General features: G+C 41.2%; 1 protein-coding gene across 6 annotated transcripts in view; it reads left to right on the top strand.

Moving 5' to 3' along the window:
- Positions 1-23,371, top strand: part of ASAP1 (ArfGAP with SH3 domain, ankyrin repeat and PH domain 1) — a 376,577-nt gene that overhangs the window by 203,401 nt on the left and 149,805 nt on the right. For all 6 annotated transcript variants that reach the window (XM_030553834.1, XM_030553836.1, XM_030553832.1 and 3 more), the window contains 3 exons: positions 4,998-5,143; positions 19,477-19,551; positions 19,931-19,980. In XM_030553834.1, coding sequence (XP_030409694.1) covers positions 4,998-5,143; positions 19,477-19,551; positions 19,931-19,980 — 271 coding nt within the window. The remainder of the gene's footprint in view (positions 1-4,997; positions 5,144-19,476; positions 19,552-19,930; positions 19,981-23,371) is intronic.

Below are 23,371 nucleotides of genomic sequence, written 5' to 3'. Positions count from 1 at the left end.
GGTAGTCACCGTTCCCTCGAGCACCTTAGGCTCCCTAGAGTGGTGGCTAACTCCCTCCCTGGTGTGGGCAGGGATGCAGTTCCATCCGCCCCAACCCTCACTGCCCCTGACGACGGACACGTCATCTCTCTGCTCGAGTGCTCATGGTCACCTCCGAGCTTAAGGCCTTTGGTCTTCTCGGGAGCTGGCATTCCACATCAATGCCCCAAAAATGAGAGTAGTTCGCCTGGCGTGCCAGGGGTTCCAGCGGCAGCTGCGAGGCCGTGGTATCTCGGTGTTTACAGCCAACACAACGGCCACGTGCTTCATAAATAACCAGGGAGGGACATGGTCCTCCCCCCTTTTGTCAGGAGGCCATCAGTTTACGGGACTTTTGCATGGCCCACTCGATGGAACTGGTGACGTCCTTTCTCCCAGGCGTTCGGAACGTCTTGGCGCTTTGACTCAGCAGGTCTTTCCTGTCTTACGAGTGATCACTCTGCCCCATGTGAGGCGTTCTGCTTTCCAGAAGTGGAGATGTTTCCTCACATAGACCCGTTCGCTCACCGCGAGAGCAGAAAATGCCAGATGTTCTGCTCCTTCCAAGGTCTCTCCTCGGGATCGATCTTGGACGCATTCCTGATGCCGTGGAAAGGCCAACTCCTTTATGCCTTCCCACTGTTCCCACTGGTTCATTAGGTCCTGCTCAAACTCCGCAGGGGCAGAGCGCGCATCATCATGATCATTCCAGAATGGTCCAGGCAGCACTGATATACCACGTTGCTCGGCCTGTCAATAACCGACCCAATTACCCTGCCACCCCACCCAGACCTCATCACTCAGGGCAACGACAGGCTTCGTCACCCGGACCTGCAGCCTCTTTGCCTCACGGTGTGGCTGCTGCGTAACTGAGCCGGGGTGACAGGAAGCCTTCCACCTGGTCAACGTACCGGGCCGAGTGGAAGCGTTTCTTCTACAGCTGCAATACGCTCGATCTTGCTCCTACTGAGGTCTCGATTCCCTCTATTTGGCCTGCCTCTGGCCTTCAGCGGCAGGACCTGGCGGTATCATCGCTGAGGGTACACTCGGCAGCCATCTCTACCTTCCAGCCAGGCTAAGATGGACGTTCCGTGTTCTCACACTCTATGGGTTCGAGGTCCCTCAAGGGCTTGGAGCGCTTGCACCCTCGGGTGCGCCGCCCAGCCCCAACCTGGGACCTCAACCTAGTTTTAACCAGACTTATGTCTCCCCCATTCGAGCTGTTCGCGACCGGCCCTCTGCTATACCTGTCTTGGACGACAACTTTCCTCGTAGCTGTTACATCGGCCAGACGGGTCTCCGATCTCAGAGCTCTTACGGTGGTTCCGCCGTACACTAGGTTTCACAAAGACAAGGTGCAGTTATGACCACACCCGGCTTTCCTCCCTAAGGTGGTTTCGGCCTTTCATGTTACCCACAGCTCAACGCAATGGGCGCAACCATTGCACTCCCTGGACATCTGTGGAGTGCTCGCATTTATATTGCGCTGACAAAACCATTTCGTAAGGTGCCCCAGCTCTGTCACGGTAGCAGACCAAAGGGAGGGCTTGCTTGTTTTCCTCTCAGAGGATCTCATCTTGGGTGATGGCGTACATCCGCACTTGTTATGATTTGGCTCATATTTCCCCAAGCCACATCACCGTGTTTTCTACCAGGGCTCAGGCTTCATCTGCCGCCTTGCTGGCTCGTGTTCCTACCCACGAGATCTGTCGCGCAGCTCCATTGGTCCTCGGTCCATACCTTTGCTTCGCAGTATGCCCTGGTTCAACAGTCAAGAGATGCTGTAGCCTCTGGCTCAGCAGTTTTCATTCTGCCACATTTCACTCCGACCCCACCGCCTACGTCAGGCTTGGGATTCACCTAACTGGAATGGATATGAGCAATCACTCGAAGAAGAAAAGACGGTTACTCACCTTTGTAACTGTTGTTCTTCGAGATGTGTTGCTCATATCCATTCCACACCCGCCCTCCTTCCCCACTGTCGGAGTAGCCGGCAAGAAGGAACTGAGGAGCGGGTGGGCCGGCAGGGGTATATATCGAGCACCATGACAGCGCCACTCTAGGGGGCGACCTGCCGGCCCACTGAGTTGCTAGGGTAAAAGTTTTCCAACGAATGTGCATGCGCGGCGCACACACCTAACTGGAATGGATATGAGCAACATATCTCGAAGAACAACAGTTACAATGGTGAGTAACCGTCTTTTTTTTTTTTTGCTGGTCCTGTTCAACATCTGCATGCAACCACTAGATTAACTGGTAAAATGACATGGACTCAAGTGGTAGCAATATGCAAATGATAGAGCTCTAATTATCCTTTATTGTCTGTGATTATGCAACTACTTGCAAGATGGCCCAGTGCTTGGATGAAATCCATTCATGAATGAAGAAGACCTGGTTGAAACTGAGCAAGATGGAGGTTATGCTGGTGGGAAGAGGAAGGGACTTTGAGTATTTTTCAGTCATGGTACAGGTTCCTTTGGTTGAAGATAAACACTCATAATTGGTCAGCTCAATCTGTAGTTCATGAGTGCTTTTAGATTTCTCTTTGATGCTAAGCTCTCTCCTTGCAGCATCCGCAAATAATGTTTCTGGTTGTCCAGGAAACTGGGATCCCACCCATCCTGGCTGACAATGACCCGGCCTTGGTTATATATGTTTTTGCCCTTCTCATCTGGATTACAGCAATGTATTATACCTGGGAGTGAAACCATTGGCCCTTAGAACTCCTGCTAGTACAAAATGCTACAGTACACTTAGCAAGACAAACTACTGTGAGCGCATGTTAACCTGTCAAAGTCTCTATCTGTGTTTAAAAGACACTTACTGGCCTGGGCCCAGGATATCTAAAAGATCACTTAAAACTCTGTGCAGGAGACAGAGATTTTTCATGGCCAGTCCCAGACTGTGAAATAAACTTCCACCCGAACAGATGGCCATCACGTACCTTGCCACCTTCTGCTCCAAGTGCAGGGTGCACTTCTTTTACCTTGCTCTTTGAAACATACACACACAGCAATATACACATTTTTTTTAAAAGCATGAGAAAGAGAAAAATCTTCCCAAACAACTCTCCACAGCACATATAATTCCTCCGCGCCCCAGAAAGGATGAGAGAGAATGAACCGCATGTCACAGATGTTAGTCACCTTGCTTTATGCATTGCTGAAGGTGTTTTGTTGATGAGGGCAATAAAAGAATATAGAATTGAATAATAGCTGACTAAAGATCTTCTTTGGAACTGCTCCAAGCAAATCATTTAAACTTTCTCACAGCAGAAATAGTTTAAGGTGTATGAGATTATATATGTTAATTCACAAAACACTGTTGGGAAACAGTTGAGATTGCTACACATACCATATGTGTATCAGGACTAGGATTACCAGATGTCCCAATTTTATAGGGACAGTCCTGATTTTTGGGTCTTTTTCTTATATAGGCTCCTATTACGCCCCACCCTCTGTCCTGATTTTTCACATTTGCTGTCTGGTCACCCTAATCAGACAGCCAGGTCATCAGTTGTGGCTGGAACAGGAGCTGAGGCAGGAGCGAGCAGGAACAGGGACAGAGGCGAGCAGGAGTACTCTGTCAGAAGTAGCAAGTAGAGTATCCCCAACAAGGTAACAATGTTGAGCATACTGGAGTTGCTCCTTTCATTAGGAGCCTATATACCTGCATTGGAGTCACCTGACTAGACCCTTGCTTGTGGATTGGCTGGGCCCTTTGGACTCACAGTTAATTATCTTAAGTGACTCATCAGACTCAGGCTCAAAACACTCATCACAACCTGACTCAAAACCACAAAATCAAGGAAATTAAAACTTAAGTTACCTTACTGTACATACTGTCTATTTCCCTACCCACAGACACATGCTATCCTAGCTACCATACATCACAAACCATATACTTTTCAGTCTTAACCCTGCCCTTCTTCATGCTGTGGTAAACTAAGGTATCCCTTCTCAACATTCCTTGTTCATGTTTGGTGTAGTAGTTTGTGATGTCTGGGTTGTTGGAAGGCTACCCTAAAGGGCACATAGTAAGAGTTTTTCCTCAACACTGGTACTCAAATGGGAGACACAAACAAACAGAAAGAAGAGCAGAGAGATGCCAGAAAAAAAGAAAAGAGGAAGAGAAAAGAAATAGAAAATGTGTTAATACACAGTGATGGTTCTTAATTCAGAATCTCTTCCTTCTTTAGGATTTTATTCATAATTTTCTTTAACTATATTAGCTTCATAGTTTGGTTCTGACATCAAAACATGGTTATTTCAAAATTGTCTAAGCATCTTGATATCCTCGATTTGCAATTAGTGTTTCAAAATTAAAATATAACATTCCTCATGGATATGTAGTAATATATTTTCTTTTCCATTGAGATCTTATATCTACAGTTAGAAAAATAAATTCTAACATTCTATTATGAATAATACAAAACATGAGGGCCGTTTCTTCTGCTTAATCTACAGATTGGGGGTCAAATATATCCTATATTTATACCTCTAATACTATTGACATCATGGTTTGGTTTGTAATTAAACATGCTCCTATTAATAGTAGTAGCTATAACTTCATTTTGATTTTTATTCCCAAGTAAATTTCAATACATCACAAAAAAAGAAGATATTTATACTTTCTGAAAAACAAGCTAATGTTCCCACTTAAATAGATCTTTATCATACTTTTCTGAAGTATATTACTTTATTAATCATTGATAAATTTTGTATTTCATTGATTGTTATTACATGTGACCTTAAATTCAGATGGTGACATAAAAATCACTTCCGACTATATGTTAAATAGTCCTTTTTAATTTTAAAGTAACCAGTTGTCAGTAAATGCAGTAATTTGTTTTTCTTGACACAGTGGTACTGATTTGTGAATTCACCATTTTGGTTTCATTAATACTCTGCAGTACTGTATAGATTTAAATTAGATAGTTATAGGAAAGAAACTTGCTAATTTTGAACCTCTCTTTTCAGATCATGTTCAAAATGAAGAGAACTATGCACAAGTATTAGATAAATTTGGAAGTAATTTTTTAAGTCGGGATAACCCAGATCTTGGCACTGCTTTTGTTAAATTTTCAACACTTACTAAGGAATTATCAACACTGCTGAAAAACCTGGTAAGGCGTTTTATATATGTAATTTTTATAAAATGATTCAAAACAAAGTACAATAAAGTACCTTTATTTTCCTGATGATTTGATTAACTATGTAAATATTCATCAGAATGTTGTCTAGTAAACAAATCAATTTTAAACTGAAATCAGTTTGTGTATGTGTACTACAGAAATAACCTCACTTACAGTTACACTTCAAAAACAGTTGGAAAGAATAAGATACATATTACACATACTGTATTTGGTTATGGTAATGTCTAGTCAGATGGAATGATGAAAGTGTAAATTGATACACAGTTAAGTGACTAGAAGAATCCTACAATCCTCTAATTCCTACAGGTCTCTGTATAGAACTCCTAAAGAGAGCTAGATCTGTCAGAATTTCTGTCTATAAACCTGTCTGTTTAAAATAATAATACTAATGGTTAAAATTTCCTTATCCCAGAAACTAAGTCAATTTGCAAAAAAGTTAAACCACTCACTTCTTTGCTAGCAGGTCCATTTAAAATATAGGTTCTTGGCAGAGAACCATTCATTTCAAAGAAAATCAGAATCCTTTCTGACTTCTCTGCAAATCAACATTTCTCATTTGTCTGTCTACACTGGACGAAAGACAAGACGCCATGAATGTGGTTTAATTCGACCATAGATTTGTTCACTTATAATATCTGGAAGTGCCCAGCAGCATATTGTACAGTGTGGGGAGGCGGGGATTGGCTCCTTGCTGATCCAGACAGAGAAGCCCCAAATGCTCTTCCGCAGCTCTCTTAATGGGGGACCAGGAAAAGGAGTGTGGTTGGTTCCCCTCTGACGAGACCTAGGAGCCCAGAGCCCCAAACCCCACTTTTTCAGCTTCAAGAAGGGGTGCTCTCCTTCAAACTCTTCTCCAGTTCATTTTATCTGATCACTGTATCCCTGCACTGGACATCCGCTGCAAGTTTTATGTATTAAGTTGTGACATGATAACTTAACCCCCCTACTCCACCCTAACTACTCTGGGGAAGAAAAAAAACCACACCCTGCCTCAGCCATTCTGATGGTGAGGAAAAAATTCAGTCCCCGCGCTCCTAAGGAAAAGGGGGAACTAGCATAATGTGTACAGCGGATCAAAAGGGAACCCAGTTCTAGTTCCAAATTCATGAGTGGGTACGTAGGTAGGTGCTGCCAGCCGAATTTGGGTAAAAAGGGCCTCCTGGTGACTATATCGGGGATAAATACCTCCCCACTTCTGGAAAGCAGGGCGGGCAATGCGGTGACTTTGTCCTAACCTGGCCCCAACTGCTTGCTGGCCTTCCTGTCCATCCCTGTAAACTTCCCCTTCTCTCCATTTACTTCAAGGGAGCCTTAAAGGGGCAATGTCTCTTTGCTTCCAGTAAGCTGGACAAAGACCCACTCACTTGAAGGTTGCAGTGGGCACATTTCTCCTCTTTGTCAGGACAATTCTATTTAATCTTAAACCTTTAAATCTTAAACAATTCTATACAGTGTAGTTTTGAGACATAATCCTTTACCTTCAAGATATCAAAGCTGTTTCTTTTTTGTTCCAGTTATTATACTATGTGATAGAAATTGGGAGCTTTAAGATAGAAGAAACTGCAGACATTTCAAAAAAGTTCTCTATTAAGATTCCTTGTTCTATGTACTTTGACCTCACTTAACCCAAACTGAACTTTTTTTACTGAGATATAGAACTGTATGTTCCTTTAATACAAGATCCTAACCAGCATGTGACTGGCTCAAAGTAGTCTAGCTTCATCTCCCATGAGTTGCTATGCAAGCCATGTAAGTCAGAGACATATTTTTCAGTATTTTCTAACCCTGTGGTAGAAAATAAGCTCAGAAAAGAGTTTTTAGATTCTTCCAAATTGCTGCTTCACCTTGAAGAGTATATTTCATAAGTAGGGCTCTACCAAATTCATGGCCATGAAAAATGCGTCATGGACTGTGAAATCTGGTCTCCCTAGTGAAATCTTCCAGTGGAAGGCAGGGCTGGGGGCAACCCAACCAGAACTCCTGCTATGCGCTGGGCACCAGCTGCTAGTCCTGGTGGGGCTGGGCAGGGACAGGACTTTCTTCTCCTGCAGGGGCTGCTCCCGAGGACAGGTCAGACCCACCATCGGAACCTTCCCCGACTGCAGGAAGTTCCACACCTCTGGTCTCCTTCCTGTCCCCATCAGTCCCCAGCTGCAAATAGGGATGTGTCACTGTATAGTGAGCAACTGCAGAGCTTCTTGCAGCTGGGGGTGATTCCCAGAGGTGGATCTGACTGGGCCCCAGGAGCACCCCTGCAAGAGAAGAGGGAGTGTCGTCCTTCCCCAGCCTGGCTGGGACTAGCAGATGGAACCTGCCACATAGTTGGATGCCCCGGCTGGAGCGCCTCCAGCCAACAGGGCTTGGGACCTTGTCCCCCATTAACATGGGTATAGTTTTGGGAGGGCAGGGGTGGCATTGCCTCTCCCACAAACTGCAAGTCTCGGGCAGATGTGGAGCGGCACCAGCAAGGGTTACGCTTTGTGGTGGGGGACCAGATCCTGAGGCTTGAAGTTTGTGGGGGCAATGCCCCCCGATCTCCCAAACTACATCCATATTAAAAAGTGGGAGGCATGGTTCCCAGCCTCCTTGGTTCCAGTACCAGTAGCCGCCCTACTTCTGCAAAGGTTCTGGCACCCTGGCCCTCCCTCTCCCCCTTCCCCTTCCCAGCTACAGGCACAGCACTCTGGAGTTAATGGGGCCTCAGGCTGGCTGAGGGGAGGTTAACCATAGTGCCCCCTGACCATGGGGCCATGGGCGGTTGCTCACCCCTAAGGCTAGCCCTGCCACCCCTAAAAAGTGATGACCCTCCCCCCCATACCAGGCGACCCTCATGTCTCCACTGCCCACTGCTCTCCGCCTGCCCAGCTGTGAAGGCAGTGCCCCTGTCAGCAGTAGCGCAGAAGTAAGGGTGGCAATACTGCAACCTCGTTACAATAGCCGTGCAACCTCCTCCACAGCCTCTTTTAGGTCAGGACTCCCATGGTTATAACACCATGAAATTTCAGAAATAAATATCTGAAAGCATGGAATTGACAATTTTTAAAAGCCTTTGACTGTGAAATTGACCAAGTGGACCATGAATTTGGAAGAACCCTGTTCATAAGTAACAGCATTCTCTTATAGTTTTGAGAATATGAATAGATCAATATACTTGATCTTTACTCTCTGTAGAACTTTCTCTTGCACTCATACACTCTCTTCACTCCCCATTAAAGTCCACAATTAGGATGAGATAACATGGAAGTGTTGTTATCGTGCTTGTTTCTTGAAAAGTATTTCTTCCAATTACTTTGATTCAATTGAACCTGCCCCCTTTGGGCCGTTGTAAACTTGTGCTCACGAATGCACTATAGCAGACTTCTATAGGATTTCATACACAAAATAAACCTGGGCTTAAAATACTATTGTTTTATCTATAGAAATGCCTCTAAAAATAGCAGACGGTTGCATTGGATAGACAGTACTTTCCAACATAGTTCTTTCACAGAAGCTCAATGTAACGTTTAGTAAATGAGACGTGTACATCAAGGGAATGGAATCTTCATCCAGACACTTTCTTTTCAGTTTAAAAAAATGTTTGGAGTTCTGACACAGTCTGTCCAATGGCATCTAGACTCAAATACTTCCAAGATTCTCCTGTTAATTCAGATCCCTGCAAACTGTTGTATGCTTTTTCAGAGGTTTTGGGTATTTCCTTATTTTGGTGACTTCCCCTTTGATTCATGGTCTTTCAAATACTGAAGAATTCAAATATCAAAGGGATTCAGATCACTGGCTCATGTGACCATTCTATCATTAGTATATCCCTAAAAGTTGATAAGTCCCTGGAGACTCTCTTTCTTTTTAAAAAGGGCCAAGTTTTTTATTTAAACATGGAAGCTGCAGGCTCTGGTAACTTTGCAATATAAAAGCTACAAAAGAATCAAGATTTTGAAGGTGGTCAACATTTTTCTGAGTTTGTTATCTGGCTATTTATTATTTAATTAAAATTTGCTTATTTTTGCATGCTGATAATTCTTTCTATATTCACACCTTAGATTCAGGAATTTTTCCAGGAAAGTTTTGCTAAATCTAGAGATAGATACCTTCAAAGTCAAAACAGTGTTAGGGGACATAATAAATGGCAGGATTATTTTGTCTCAAGTAGCTAAATTTAAAGGCACCATTCAATGAAGGGCAGGAAATGAACAAAGGAGGATTGAGGAACTCCAGATGAATCTTTTCAGTCTTTATGGTTGGACAAGATAGTGGAGGAAATTAACACCGAGAAATGGTTATAATACTCAGAACTTCAAAGATATTAGTGCTTTGTAAAAGTTAGAGTCTATTAAACTTTACTACAACTCTGATGCTTTGGGAAAATGACACAGCAAAGTTCGATTACTTGCTCAGAGTCACACAACAAATTAATAGCAATCAGGAATAGAAGACAGGAATTCTTATGCTGTCCAACACTCTGACCACTACACTCACTACCTCACAAGAAAGAGTATTCATAATTATAAGATGTATAATGAATTTCAGACCAAAAATGAAATTTAGCAGGAATGATTTCTAAAGGAAATCCAAATGTGTTCAGAAAAAAAAATACTACCAGAGTCAATGAATCAGAAAGCGATCCACATAAACTCCCTAATCAAAAGCAATATTTAAAAGTATGCTAGTTAATTAGGTGAATGGAGATATGGGAGAAATAATGGCACAGTTGAAATGTTAGTGGTAAGTGCAAAGCAACACGCATCAATAAAATCAGTTTATATATATTTTTCTTACGGATTTTCATGGATTAACGTTAGTATCCCTCAGATACTACGATCCTTGAGTTATAGATATTTAGTGAAGATTGGTGAAGTGTGCAGCAGCCTTCACAAAGGCTTATATGGTATATAGTATGCTAGAGTGCATTAAAAGGGGGTAGAAAATGTAACCATACATATTTTAAATCGGTTCTGATTATCACCTTTATATTTGCATATTTAATTTGAAAAGTTGAAGAAAAGGGCAACTACGATGCTAAGTGGTCTGGAGAACTTATGTAGGAGGAGAGATTAGGATGACTTTGGTCATGATTTTCAAAATTGAATAGTGATTTTGGATGTGTCAATTTTTGGGTACTCAACTTTTGTAACATCTTCAAGTTCTGATTTTCAGAAAGTGCTGAGTACCACCTTTTATACAGCTGGTCCCTTTACAACATTTCAGAATACTAGGCACTTTTCAAAATATTGTCCTTAGGCCATCTAGTTTGTAGAGCTGGAGGGTAGGAGGTGAGGAGAGAGAGTATACGCAAATGAATTGTTTAGTAAAATTCCATATAGATAACACAGTGGAATGACTGAACAGTTATCTTAGTGTTCAGTGCCCAAAATCTTGATAATGGCTTTACATAATCCCCAGAATAAAAATATACATATACCTTTTTTTGAGACAATCATTTTTTATTCAGACATTAGTTATTGTTGTTTTCTTCCAAATCTTTTATTGTATGGAATAAAACCTGGGAACTTTCAGATACAGTAAGATAGTCATCTCAAAATTGTTTTCATAGACCCTTAGGTTTTCTCTGGTACTTGGAGGATACTTCCCTGTAGCGAACTTTGTGGTCCATACTTAATACTTGTCAAAACCTCTAGCAAGTTTTTACAAAGATATGTGAACTACAAGACTTGCTAAGCAGCTCTTGTTTTTAATAATACTTTAGTTAGGGAGCTAGTCCATTAATATAATTAAATCTATATTTCTCAGTTTACAACTTCAGATTTTTTTATGGTATTTTTACATATTTTTCATAGGACACTGCCAAACACGATAGCACCAGTTATATTTTCTGTCAAGTAATATAATCCTAGAAATCCACCATTGCAATTAACAGTAGTCACAAAAAGTGTGGTATAAGTGCCATCTGCTAACCCAACTCTAACAGTTAGCTCGTGTTGTGTCCCCTGGGAATTGCTGGCATTGTATGTGATGCCGGTGCAGAAACAAGGAAGAAAACTAAAATAAATATATATATTTGGTAAATAAAGGTAAAAGAAATTATAAAATATCAGCATTTAGCAAATGATAAAGATAAAAGTCATTAATAAGAAATTTTATTTTTCAAGACATTTAGAATATAAGATTAAATAGCAGATTAAAGAGAAATGCAGAGGGAGAAAGAAAGGAGCTGATTAAAATGTTTCTTTCCCTAATTTAAATATATGTGGAAATTCTGCTAATTTAGTTGTACAAGTTATTGAGCTCAATACAGGAGTAACTGGGTAAAACTGTATGGGTTATGATACACAGGAAGTCAAACTACATTAATTTTTTTCTGGTAAGACTGCTCAGCATGAATTACCTAAGTTGTTTCTGTTGAAGTTAATACTGAAAAATATTCAAAGAATTTGCTAGCTGCTGAATGCTTCTAAATATTTACGTGTATGTTGTTTGCAATCTCCAATTCTGAAGAAGTATATCTTAGTATAATAAATAATTTCCAAAGTTGCAAAATGCAATCATAAGCAGTAAAAGTGAAAGTTATGGTTAACTTTGTGGCAAGCAACTTCTTTCTTTTTCTTTTCAAAAAAAGTCCGGATAACACTGAATCTGATTTCCACCAATGGATCTAATATCATTAAACTTTGAATTGGAACATTTATACTGTGTTAGTTATAAAACAATCACTCTTGGAAAAAAGATAACTTAGAGGAAGAAGATAGTGAAATACAAGTCTTTCTTGAGGACCAGAAGCATAAAAAGCACACTTTATATAGCACTTATATAGTACTTTTCAAATCACTTTTTTCTGAGAGACTAATACAGAGACTTCTTCAGTCATCTTAAATAATTTGCTGTTTTCTAATCTCTTCTTATTCTTAAGATTTTAGCGTATTATATATATAATGAAAACTCACTCCTGTTCAATAGAGTGATAGTAAGTCTGTGCCAGACTGGGAGTAGAACCTACGTTTCTTCTTTGAGAGATGATCCCTCAGGGTATGCATTGTGGATGCTCATGTATTCCATATGCCTGAGAACAAAAGATTTTTCACTAGCAGCGTCCGTTGGTCTGCATCTGTGTTCTGCACCTTCTCATGCTCCAAACCAAGGGCATAAGGGATGGCCTGGACTGACTGCCTCTCCTGTTGTGGTGTGACAAAATCTCCTGTGTGCGCAAGCTTCTTCATATTTTTCCTCCTCAAGCCTGACAGTCTCATGAATTCCAACTCTGTAGACAGTTGGAGCTTTTTATGATACCCATTCTGACCCCAGGCCTTCTGGGTGGCTGAATAGTTTCCCTCTAGCCCTAGTGCTTCTAGCTCCAAATCCTCAGAGGTCAGGCCCACCAACTAGTCCAACCATAGACATGAGGAGTGTAAGGGCAAACAGCCTCATAAGAAGTAGGAGAAATTGCCTCCAAGTCCTCAGAGAAAAGGACCACCTCCCACATGTCCTCGGGGTCTGGTGAGACTCTTTGCACTGGTACGGGTGCAGGAGCTCATAGGGAGCATGGGTCTACATTTTGGGGTACTCAAAGCCAAGGGTGCTCCAAAATCACCTGCATGAGGGGCAGAACCAGCCCGTGCATTAGTGAATTGAGAAGGGAACAATCTCATTTACTGACAATACTGCACTGCAAAAAGAGTGACTTGACAGTATCGATACTCCCCTGACCAACCCAAGTCCTCATTGTCAGCTCCACCCAGAGCCAGGGTCCCCTCCTGCTCTACATCCACTAGGTCTGCGTGTACCTTCCTTGAGGACCTGTAGATTTACACTGACCCAGAGTTGCTTATACTATTGGATCTGCTAGTGTTCATTGAGACTCTTACACTAACGACACATTATTTACTGGTCCCATCTACCAATCATGGCATAGACATGGGTACGCCATCTGTGTGCTGTTCGCCAGTCCTGTCCACCGCCATGGCATCACAAGACAGTACTGTCGGTTCTACTGGTAGAATTGGAGGATTCATGTTTCATATTGGTGCTGAGGCACCAATTCCTCCAACAGTTTCAAGGCACAAGATGAATCCCAACAGGGGTTCCAGAGTCTCCTGGACACCCTCTAACTCCCATAGGGCACTTTGCCAGCCGTGGGACACCCTCCAAGGGCATGCCTTCCATATCCATATGATCCTACCCCATGGACATACTAGGACTCTTCAGACCCTCATTTTTGACCTGCTGGCTACAAAGACTCAGAGTGGGAGTTTTGACAGGTTGCTTCTCAAAGAAGAGTCTCATCTCCCCCAGGGGTGTTATGAGGAGGACCACCATCTGGACCAGCCAGTCCCACCTGATCCATCTTTAGCACTTAGTTCCTCATCATCTGATGAGGCAGTGGCACCAGCCTCACCATTGCTACCAGGTGATTATAGGTAATTTCAGGTCCTCCTGAGGAGGATTGTGGAGGTTCTCCAGATTCCCCTGGAGGAAGTGAACGACCCTACTCACAATCTTCTGGATATTTGCAAGACTACGGGCCCTAGTAAGGTGGTGCTTCCAATCAATAATGCTGTGACGGGTTCGGTCACAGAGCCCCCTTTGGGACTGTAACCTGACGTGCTGAAATTACCTCTGAGCCCGTTTTCCCTGCCAGCTTGGGACTCTAGAACCTTGCCTTATTGAGTCAGACACGCTAGCCTGCTTCAACACAGACCAGGTCTGGTCCGTGCCCCCAAAGCTGCCTACTTCAACTAAAAACTGCTCAGTGGGTTGCCTATCTGCAGCACCCAGACACCCAGCTCACAATGGGATCCAAACCCCGAGTAAATCCATTTTACTCTGTATAAACCTTATACAGGGTAAACTCCTAAATTGTCCGCCCTCAATAACACTGATAGAGAGAGATGCAAAGCTGTTTGCTCCTCCAGGTAGTAATCACTTACTCTGGGTTAATAAACAAAAGTGATTTATTAAGTATAAAAAGTAGGATTTAAGTGTTTTCAAGTAATAACAGAACAAAGTAAGTCACCAAGCAAAATAAAGCAAAAACACGCAAGTCCAAGCCGAATACATTAAGAAACTGTTTACAGGTAAATCTCACCTTCAGAGATGTTCCAATAAGCTTCTTTCACAGACTAGACTCCTTCCTAGTCTGGGCTCAGTCCTTTCGCATGGTACAGTCCTTGTTAGTTCCAGCAGACATCTTAGGTGGAAAGCAGGGGTTTCTCATGACTGGGATCCCCCTTTGTTCTGTTCCACCCCCTTTTATAGCTTTGGCATAAGGCAGGAATATCTTGTCTCTCTGGGTCCCCACCCCTCCTTCTAAATGGAAGAGCACCAGGTTTAAGATGGATTCCAGTATCATGTGACATGTTCACATGTCCTGTGAGACCCTAGCCTCCATTCTTCCAGGGCTGGCCCACACGTACCCAGGAAGGTTTGCAGGTAAGTAAACCATTTACAACCAGTTGTCATAGTCAATGGTAGCCATCAAGATTCTAAACCACCATTAATGGCCCATACTTTGCATAATTACAATAGGACCTCAGAGTTATACTCCATATTTCTAGCTTCAGATACAAGAATGATACGTGCATACAAATAGGAGGAATATATTCAGTAGGTTATAATCTTTGTAATGATACTTTACAAGAAACTTTTTTGTATAAAGCATATTCCAGTTACATCATATTCACACTCATAAGCATATTTCCGTAAAACATATGGAGTGCAATGTCACAAATGCCTTATCAGAACCCACCAAAGCAATTTGGCTTAGCACAACTGCCTTTATTCCAACTCTGAAAAGGACAGAGAAAAAGTACTTGGTACCATCAAAGGGGGATTAATATTTGTTTTCTTAACTGAGCCCAAACTCTCTAGTGGTCCAGGCTGTCAAGCAATGCAACTGGCAGCGCCAGTCTAGGTCTACTTCCTCAAACAAGGATACAAAGAGACTAGATCTCTTTGGTAAAGTTTTTCATCCACCAGTCTGCAATTTTGCATAGCAAATTATCAGGTCCTGATGTCTAAGTATGATTTTAACTATAACAAATTGTCTGAATTTGCTAACAAAAGGAGCTCAGATCTGTTCCAGGCCATCCTGGACAAAGGGAAATTGCTTGCCCAATTATCCCTCCAAGGGTCATAAGACACAGCAGATATGGCTTTGCATTCCATGGTGACTTCGGTTGTCATGAGATAGCCTTCATGGTTGCACTTCTGGGGCTTCCCGGTGAGGTCGAGGAAATGGTAGAGGATCTTCCCTTTTGAGGTAAACAGTCTATTAAGTCTACAAAGTGACTCCTCTATTTACTCACTAATGGCCTCCTTGCAACTCCTCTTCTCCTTGGTGATATACACTCCTGTGCCTTGGAGGAAGTACTCCAAACTTCCTTCTTGTAGGCACTATCCTGTTTCTCAGCCCTTTTACCATCAAAGGGCTTATGAAACACCTAGAAACCACCCTAGAGGGTACAGTGCAGCAGACAGAACACCTCATTGCCACTTCATTCCCAGTCCCAGGCTCCAGCCAAATAATCATTTTGACTGGACCTTCGAGAGCTGCCAACCAGTCTCCATGTTGGCGGATCCCCATTACCTTTGTGACCACCTATCCCATTTATTTCTTATGTGGCGGACAAATGAATCCTAGATGACAAACTACACAATAGAATTTATGCCCTTTCCCCCAACACCCTCCTCTCCATCCCTCTTCAGAGAGCCCTCTCACGAGAGGATCCTCAGGAGGTGGATTCCCTGATCCAGTTAGGGGTGATAAAGTCCATGCCTCCTCAACACGGAGGAAAGGGCTTCTATTCCAGATACTTCCTCATCCTCCCCTAAAATGGAGATTGAAGATCCTGGATCTCAGCTAAATATCTTCATATGACATTCAGGATACCCTCCCTAAAAAAAGACAACTGGTTTGCAGCTCTCGATCTGAAGGACATAGATTTTCATATAGACTTTAATTCAGCGCATAGGAGCTTCCTGAGATTCACAGTGGGTCTAGAACATTTTCACAAAGGTACTTATTGTGGCAACAGTGTACCTGCGTCACCAGAGCAACCTAGTTTTCCCTTACCTCGACAACTGATTGCTCATGGGATGGTCATATCAGGAAGTGCGGATGGCTATCCTTTTCTGGCTTAGTTTCCTCTGTGCCTTGGTTCTTCAGGTAAATCTAGAAAAGTTTACTTTAATTCCCACCCATGCCAGTGTCTGTGCTAAATTAACTTTAATTACTCCTTAAATTAGTGTTTGAGCTCGGAAATTGGATTCCTGAATCTCAAAAATGCGGCTGCTCAAATAACTTAATTTCTGCTTTTTATTTACAAATACACAAAAGCCACAATATGGAAATTGGTTTCCCACCTGCAAAAAAAAATACCTGTTCTAGGTAGTTATATTTGCAGCTTTATAAAGATGATAAAGTCTAACACGTAAAACTTGTTGGATGTTTTCTCACAAATACATCTGCTAGTACAGTTTCTCAGAAACTCTTAAAAGTTAGGACCAAAAAATCCTTCTATTATTTAACAACTTTGTTTTGGGGGGAGGGGAGACTGGCTATCTGATTTTTTTTTTTTATCCTTCATGAAACTTCCTGGAGAAAAGGCATAGTGGGGAATGGAATCCAGAGAACTGTTAGATATTCAGGAATAGTACTGAGAGTCTTTGATAAAAAGTCATGAACTGCTGAAAGTTTAGTGTTGCAAAATGGCATGGTGAGGACTCTTGCTTGACAATTTTTTGTGCTTGTTACCCCAAATCTTTGTTGTCTGTGCATGTGGTGAAACATTTACACTTCATGAGTAAATGCTTTGACAGCCAAACACATTTTTGTAGTGATTGCGAAGGACAGGCATTTGCACAGTAGAAGCAGCAAGAAGCATTAGCTTAAGATGCAGACACAGAATCACTGGGTACGGAGAAATACTGACTTAAACAGACATTTTTCTGTGCAAGATTTTTGTTACTGGATTTTTAATGATTCCATTCAGTAGTACCTATTAATCTTTTGTCATAATTCAAGGAGAGGGATGCCTGTTCAGATTTAATTGTATTTTGGTTAACAGGTATATTTTTAGGGTCTCGTTTTATGTATCTTCATGTCTGAAGATGGTGTAGAGTTCAGAAAATTCAATGTGCTGGTTTTTATGGGAAATTATAGCAGTAGCTTTGACGCACCCCAATGAATTTGATGGTATTCGTTTCATACTTCCTTGGAGCTAGGAAATGCTCACCTTTACATATCCCGGAGGTCAGAAGCACTGATTAAGAATGCCTAAATTTGTTCTATTTATAGAAGGGAAGTTGGCTGATAACTACTAACTTTGTTTCATAATCAACACTCAGATATTTTCTGATCCTCACATGATCTCCCCCAAGGGTAATGGTAAGAGGACTCCATTAAAATAAGAAATTATTTTCCTTCCAAACCCAACTTAATGATGTAACCTTCTAAATTTCAAGACTCTGTGAGCATGTTAGTTCATTACTCAAATATTAATGTTTTGATATGGCTGTTTATCCTGTTAGGAAGGCCTCGTCTACACAGGCTAAAAGATTTATTTTTCAGTTGAATTAGTTTGATTGAAAATCCCTCTTAACATTCATGTAGACACATCTTTAAGATAGTTTGAACAGGTAGTTTTTTAGCCAAACTGTTAAATAGCTGTACAATTTTATTAGACAAAGTTTGTAAAACAGCCAGTATATAGACTCGGAGTTTAAAAACAGGTGTGCAAATAATTTGTCCAAACATTTATTGTGATTGTATACATCTTTGTAGGATTTGTAAATATGAATGAATATTTTCTGTATTTAGCAATTTGTGTGCAAGTATTGTATGCACAGTCAAAATAGTACTTGCAATTGGGTACATGTGTCTTAAAATCTGAGCTGATGGATGACTATTCTGTTCACAGACTGAAACATATACAGACTATACAATAGAACTTAAAAATGGTGTCAGATATAGGCAAACTTATGGGTAGTTACGCATAATGGTATTTGTTAAAGAGAATGGGGTAAATATATTTGTGTCTTCTAATGACTGCAAATAGTAAGGGCCTCAGTATTGTTTAAAAGAAAATATGTTGAGACGTTAATTCCATTACTGCTTTGGGGAAGGAATCCCACTTACTGAATAACCAGTCTCACTCCTGTGTGGTCTGCCTTCCAAGTTTTGAACCACCTCCAAGATACTTAGGAGAGTTGATGCAATTGCAGTTGAAGATGATATGATGGCTGTTCATGATTTTCTTTTAGTGACACGAGGACAAACTTTTTATATGGATATGAAAAGCTAGAATGTATGTATTTTATTTTACTGACGTATAACTCAAGACCACTGTAAAGAATTTCCTTCCAGGATGCTTGAGTGTATGTCGTGAATTGCAACCACTTTGTATTCAAGGATAATAATCAGTTCTGTTATCTGAGAGTCATAAGAAGGATGAGATTTGAAAGACTGCTGACAAACTGTATTAGTTGAAGAAATCAATAACTAAACAGTAGCTCATGTTCATGATCCTTCCCCCCCAGGCATATCTTTCAGAGGCTGTGATCATCTCCAGAATCACATGCTAGGATATTGTTTTCAAACTTCCTTAAATTAACAAAAATGCCAACTTAAAATACACTTTTTGATATATTTTGTGGAACTTTCCCTTCAGCCCTGTGGAGCCCTAGTTTGCTAATGACCTTCAGGTTTGAGTTGTGGTTTTATTTTTGTTTTGTTTTTTAAAGCAACAATTGATAAGCTAGAATTACTCCATATCTTTTGTTTGTTGTTTGGTGAACTGTAAGAAAAGCCTTATTGACCCAGACACCAGCATATGGGCAGGGATGGTGTCCCTAGCCTCTGTTTACCAGAAGCTCGGAATGGGCAACAGAGATGGATCACTTGATGATTACCTGTTCTGTTCATTCCCTCTGGGGCACCTGGCATTGGCCACTGTCGGAAAACAGGATACTGGGCTAGATGGACTTTTTGGTCTGACACAGTATGGCTGTTATGTTCTTAAATTGCTCCCCAAGTAATGTTCTATTGTTTGTTAAGGAAACTGAAAATTACCTTGATCTGTTTTCTGGGCCTCCTTCATCTGTGAATTTTAATTTCACTTTTCATGTTTCCCTGAATGTCCATAGGTTTCCTATATTTTTAATGCTTCTGTTTCCATCCATGTACATGTTGATTAACTCTTTATGGATCTGAATTTGCTATTAATGTGGAACTTTTTTGCCACAGGTTCAGCTACATTAGATAGTGAAAATACATGCGCAGCATATTTGTTTAAATCATGATGTTTATAAGTTTCTTTAAACTCAACTACTGCTTTTTTTTTTTTTCATTTTCTTAGCTCCAGGGCTTAAGCCACAATGTTATCTTCACCTTGGATTCTCTCTTAAAAGGAGACTTGAAAGGAGTTAAAGGGGTAAGTGTTCAGCGAACCTAGAGTACTTTCAGGGAAACATTTCAGAGTTGCCTAGATTTCAGCTTCTTACTATCCATCTCATCCATCCGGATTCTTATGTTGGCACTTATTCTCATCATATCTGCATGGATTCTGCTAACTATAACTGAAGTTGCATGATTAAAATTCTACTTGGAAAATATGTGGTTTGTATCTGTCTTAAGATCTGTGAGAAAGGAATATTAGAAAAGATTTAAAAGACTTACAAATGCCATTTATGATTTTTGGAATAGACTCATAGACTTTAAGGTCAGAAGGGACCAATATGATATCTTAGTTTTAAACCCACAATTTAAAAGTGTTGTTAAACATATTTTAAGTGCATTTTCTGTTTCCTAAGGATCTTAAAAAGCCTTTTGACAAAGCCTGGAAGGATTATGAGACCAAATTGTAAGTATTCTTCATTTTGTCATAATTCATACAAAGAGAGAAAACACTTTACTGTCAAAGAAGGGAAACCTTTTATGTTCTAACCTTGATGCTTATGATACTGAGGATATGTGCCATTTATCTTAGTTTTGGTAGATGACTCAGACTTATTTAGCAGGTCAGTAACATTCTTGGATTTTCATTCTTGTTCAGAACTGTTCGTTGTTACCATTGATGAACCTGTAAAGATGAAGGATTAAGAATGGGTATATTCTCAATGCCATGAACATCACATTAGACGTATAACCTTCAGTGTTAATGGAAATTCAAGCTTTTATGTATTCCATTGAAGAGTTATACTTTATGCCTAATATTCCTCTAGAATAAGGAAGAAGACTGGGTTGCTGATCAAGCCATTAATATTCTCGTTGGTACAGTATATTTTCAGTTGGTATACAGACATACACATTATATACTGTACATATAATAACTAGACACTACAGATACAACAAAACTGTGGACATGTGACAGGTTTTATAGATGAAAAAAATCTGAAAACAGCTGCTCACACACACTAGTCTTCAGCAGTATACAATAAGATAAAATAGTCTGTGTATACAGAAGGAATATTAGTTATAAGTGATGAATAGTCAGAAATGAAAAAGCAAATACAATATATTACTAAACCATACATTTGCAATATTTTATATATGTATACTAGTTGTAATGCAAAACTAATTTTAAATAAGTTTACAAGGAGAAATCATGTTTAGCTCTGGGAAGCTTCAGTTCATAATGCCCCCAACTCAATGTGTGGTGGTAGTTTTATTTCTGACCCATCTCTTGGTGCATAATTCTGGCATCTGGGCCCATAATAATATCTTACCGTGCATTCAAGGGTAGACTTGATTTAAGTGAGTTCTGGATTGGCATTAGATTTTGGAGTGTTATATTAAAAATTCAGTGTCTTACTGAGTGTGGCTGTAGACACTGGGACAAAGTTAAAAGGATGGTTGGATAAGTGATATAAATTTAAAAAAACATTATTTTGGATAGATGTCAGCAGTGTTGGTTTCATTGATGATAATTAGTGTATACTTCATGTTGGGATTAATAATGTGATTTAGGGAAGCTTTATTACTCTGTTTATCTCTCTTCTTCCTTATGTTTCTCCTATTTATCACATTATTTGCCTTGCTCTCTATCTATAGTTTATATGTAAGCGGGAAAAAAAAAGGGGAAAGAAAAGTCAGACCACTAAGAATGATTGATTGATTTTTTATTAAAGTTAAATACATAATTTTAGCACTAAACATAGATATTTTAATAATCAAGTCTCATTACAAATTATTAATCCCTGTAAATTAGTAAATAAATATTCCCATCTTCCAGAGGACTCTAAGGCAAAAGGATTAATGTCCAAGTAAAAAATGGCATCTTTTTACTAAACTGTGTATTCAGTCACATCTGCATATGAAATTACTTTTTATTCCTGCTAACTCTGGAGAGCTGTGGCTCACTCTTCCATAAATATGTTGAGTATGTCTCTGGCCCATGTATTTTCAATGGAACAGCTGACTGTATACATTTGCAATTGCTGGGTCAACTCCTACATTCTGTGATACCTATGGAACTCAGCTAAGGTCATTTGGGTTGTGCAGGTGTCACTAAGAGCAGAATTTGGTATATAGAAACTTTTCTGGTGATGCATAAGCCAAATAGAACAGAGCTTGTCTATCAGATCATAAACTGAGTTTCCAGAGCTAACAGAAAAATATCTTTCTACTCCTTCGAGGAGTGTCCCTGTGGGTGCTCTACTTTGTGTCTTGATGCCCTGCGCTTGTAATCAGAAGTTTGTGGTAGCAGTGCCCAGTTGGTGCTCCAAGAGGTTACATAGGGATGTGCAGCCAGCTGTCCCTCAGTTCCTTCTCTACTGCCTTTGTCTTGAGTTGGAGCGATCAGCAGCTCCTCCTCTTACCTCATATAGGATTAATAGAACATAGTTCATAGTTGTTTCTTGATAGTATTAGTTTAGCTGTAGTTAGCTACCGTATCCCCTTGCCTTACTATAATTTTTTATTTCTTTAATTCAAAAAAAAATTTTTTTTTCCCTTTTACCTTCCCTATCTACTCCTGTTTCTCCGACAGGCAGACAGCTATAGCGTCAAACAGGGTTTATCCCTGGTTTTTTTCTTTTAGAGACTGACTCTCTTAGGCGTGCCCAGCTGACCTATTTTAAACCCTGCCTGACTTGCAGACTCTCCATACTGGTCTCTTGACGGCCACACACAGTGTGTCCGCTGCCTCGGTGAGACATACATTACTCGAAGAGCCCACACTGCAGAAAGCTGACAACCAGGGTAAGAAAAGCCAGGGATCTCCAACTTAAGCACCTCGTGATAGAAAAATCCCACAGGCTAGCCTCAGACCCTGAGTCCAGGACACGCACTGGCTAATGGTCACCAGCGGCAGTCTCTGACGGGTTCTGCTTCAGCAATGTCTGCCAAGGAGCCTGTCCCAAGAAAGGTAATCAAAAAGTGGTTGCAGACATCCTTGCACTGAGAATCGCCTAAGAGAAAAGAATCTCCAACTGAAAAATCTTCCCTGTTACCAACGGCACCAAGAGCGCCAAACTGTAAGGCACTGGGAACGTCCAGTACTGAGAGTTCCCGAAGAGCTAAAGACCCTAAGTGAGCAAGCTCAAATGGAGGTTCACACAGTAAAGTGAAACCTTCCAGCTCTGCACCCATGGAGCGGAAGAAAACCTCGGCACTGAGCAGTACAGTGGCGCCACTTGCTGTACATATACTGCACAGCTCTAAATCCTCAGCACCGGGCAGCTGCAACTCATACTCCCGGGCCATCCATAATGCTGTCTTCGGCACTGAGCCTCACGATTCTGCAGCAATTCATGAGACATGCAGACCTGATAGTGCCCTCAATGCCTGTATCTCCTCTGCTCAGTACCGAGGCTATCCCATCCAGTTCGGTACCAAGTCAGCTGAATACTCGTTGTAGATTAGTCCCTTCTATCTCCAGTGATGAGGCAGAAGAGGATGATGCAGTAATATATACTCCTTGACACTCCTCACCCAAGCCTGGACCATCTCACCACCAGCCAGGCTGATATGGTCACCCATGGGCACTGCCCCCCATACCATTCCCACCTAACTGGCCATGCTGGTATCTATGGGCAATGTTTAGGGCCCAACATCGCAGGACCCTAGCCTACCTAGGTCCAGAACAGCATGATCCCGTTCACCAATTGTCCCAGCACCCTCAGAAACGCAAGAGGAAGAGACTAAGGAACCTGAGGACACAGCTGAACATGACACTTCACCACCTACTCACCTCTCATCTTTGTCACCAAATGAAACCATAATGCCACCACCCATCACTACAGGGGATGTTT

Source organism: Gopherus evgoodei, chromosome 2 (assembly GCF_007399415.2).
Source record: "Gopherus evgoodei ecotype Sinaloan lineage chromosome 2, rGopEvg1_v1.p, whole genome shotgun sequence".
NCBI classification, from domain to species: domain Eukaryota; kingdom Metazoa; phylum Chordata; order Testudines; family Testudinidae; genus Gopherus; species Gopherus evgoodei.
This window is presented reverse-complemented; position numbering and strand designations above follow the sequence as displayed.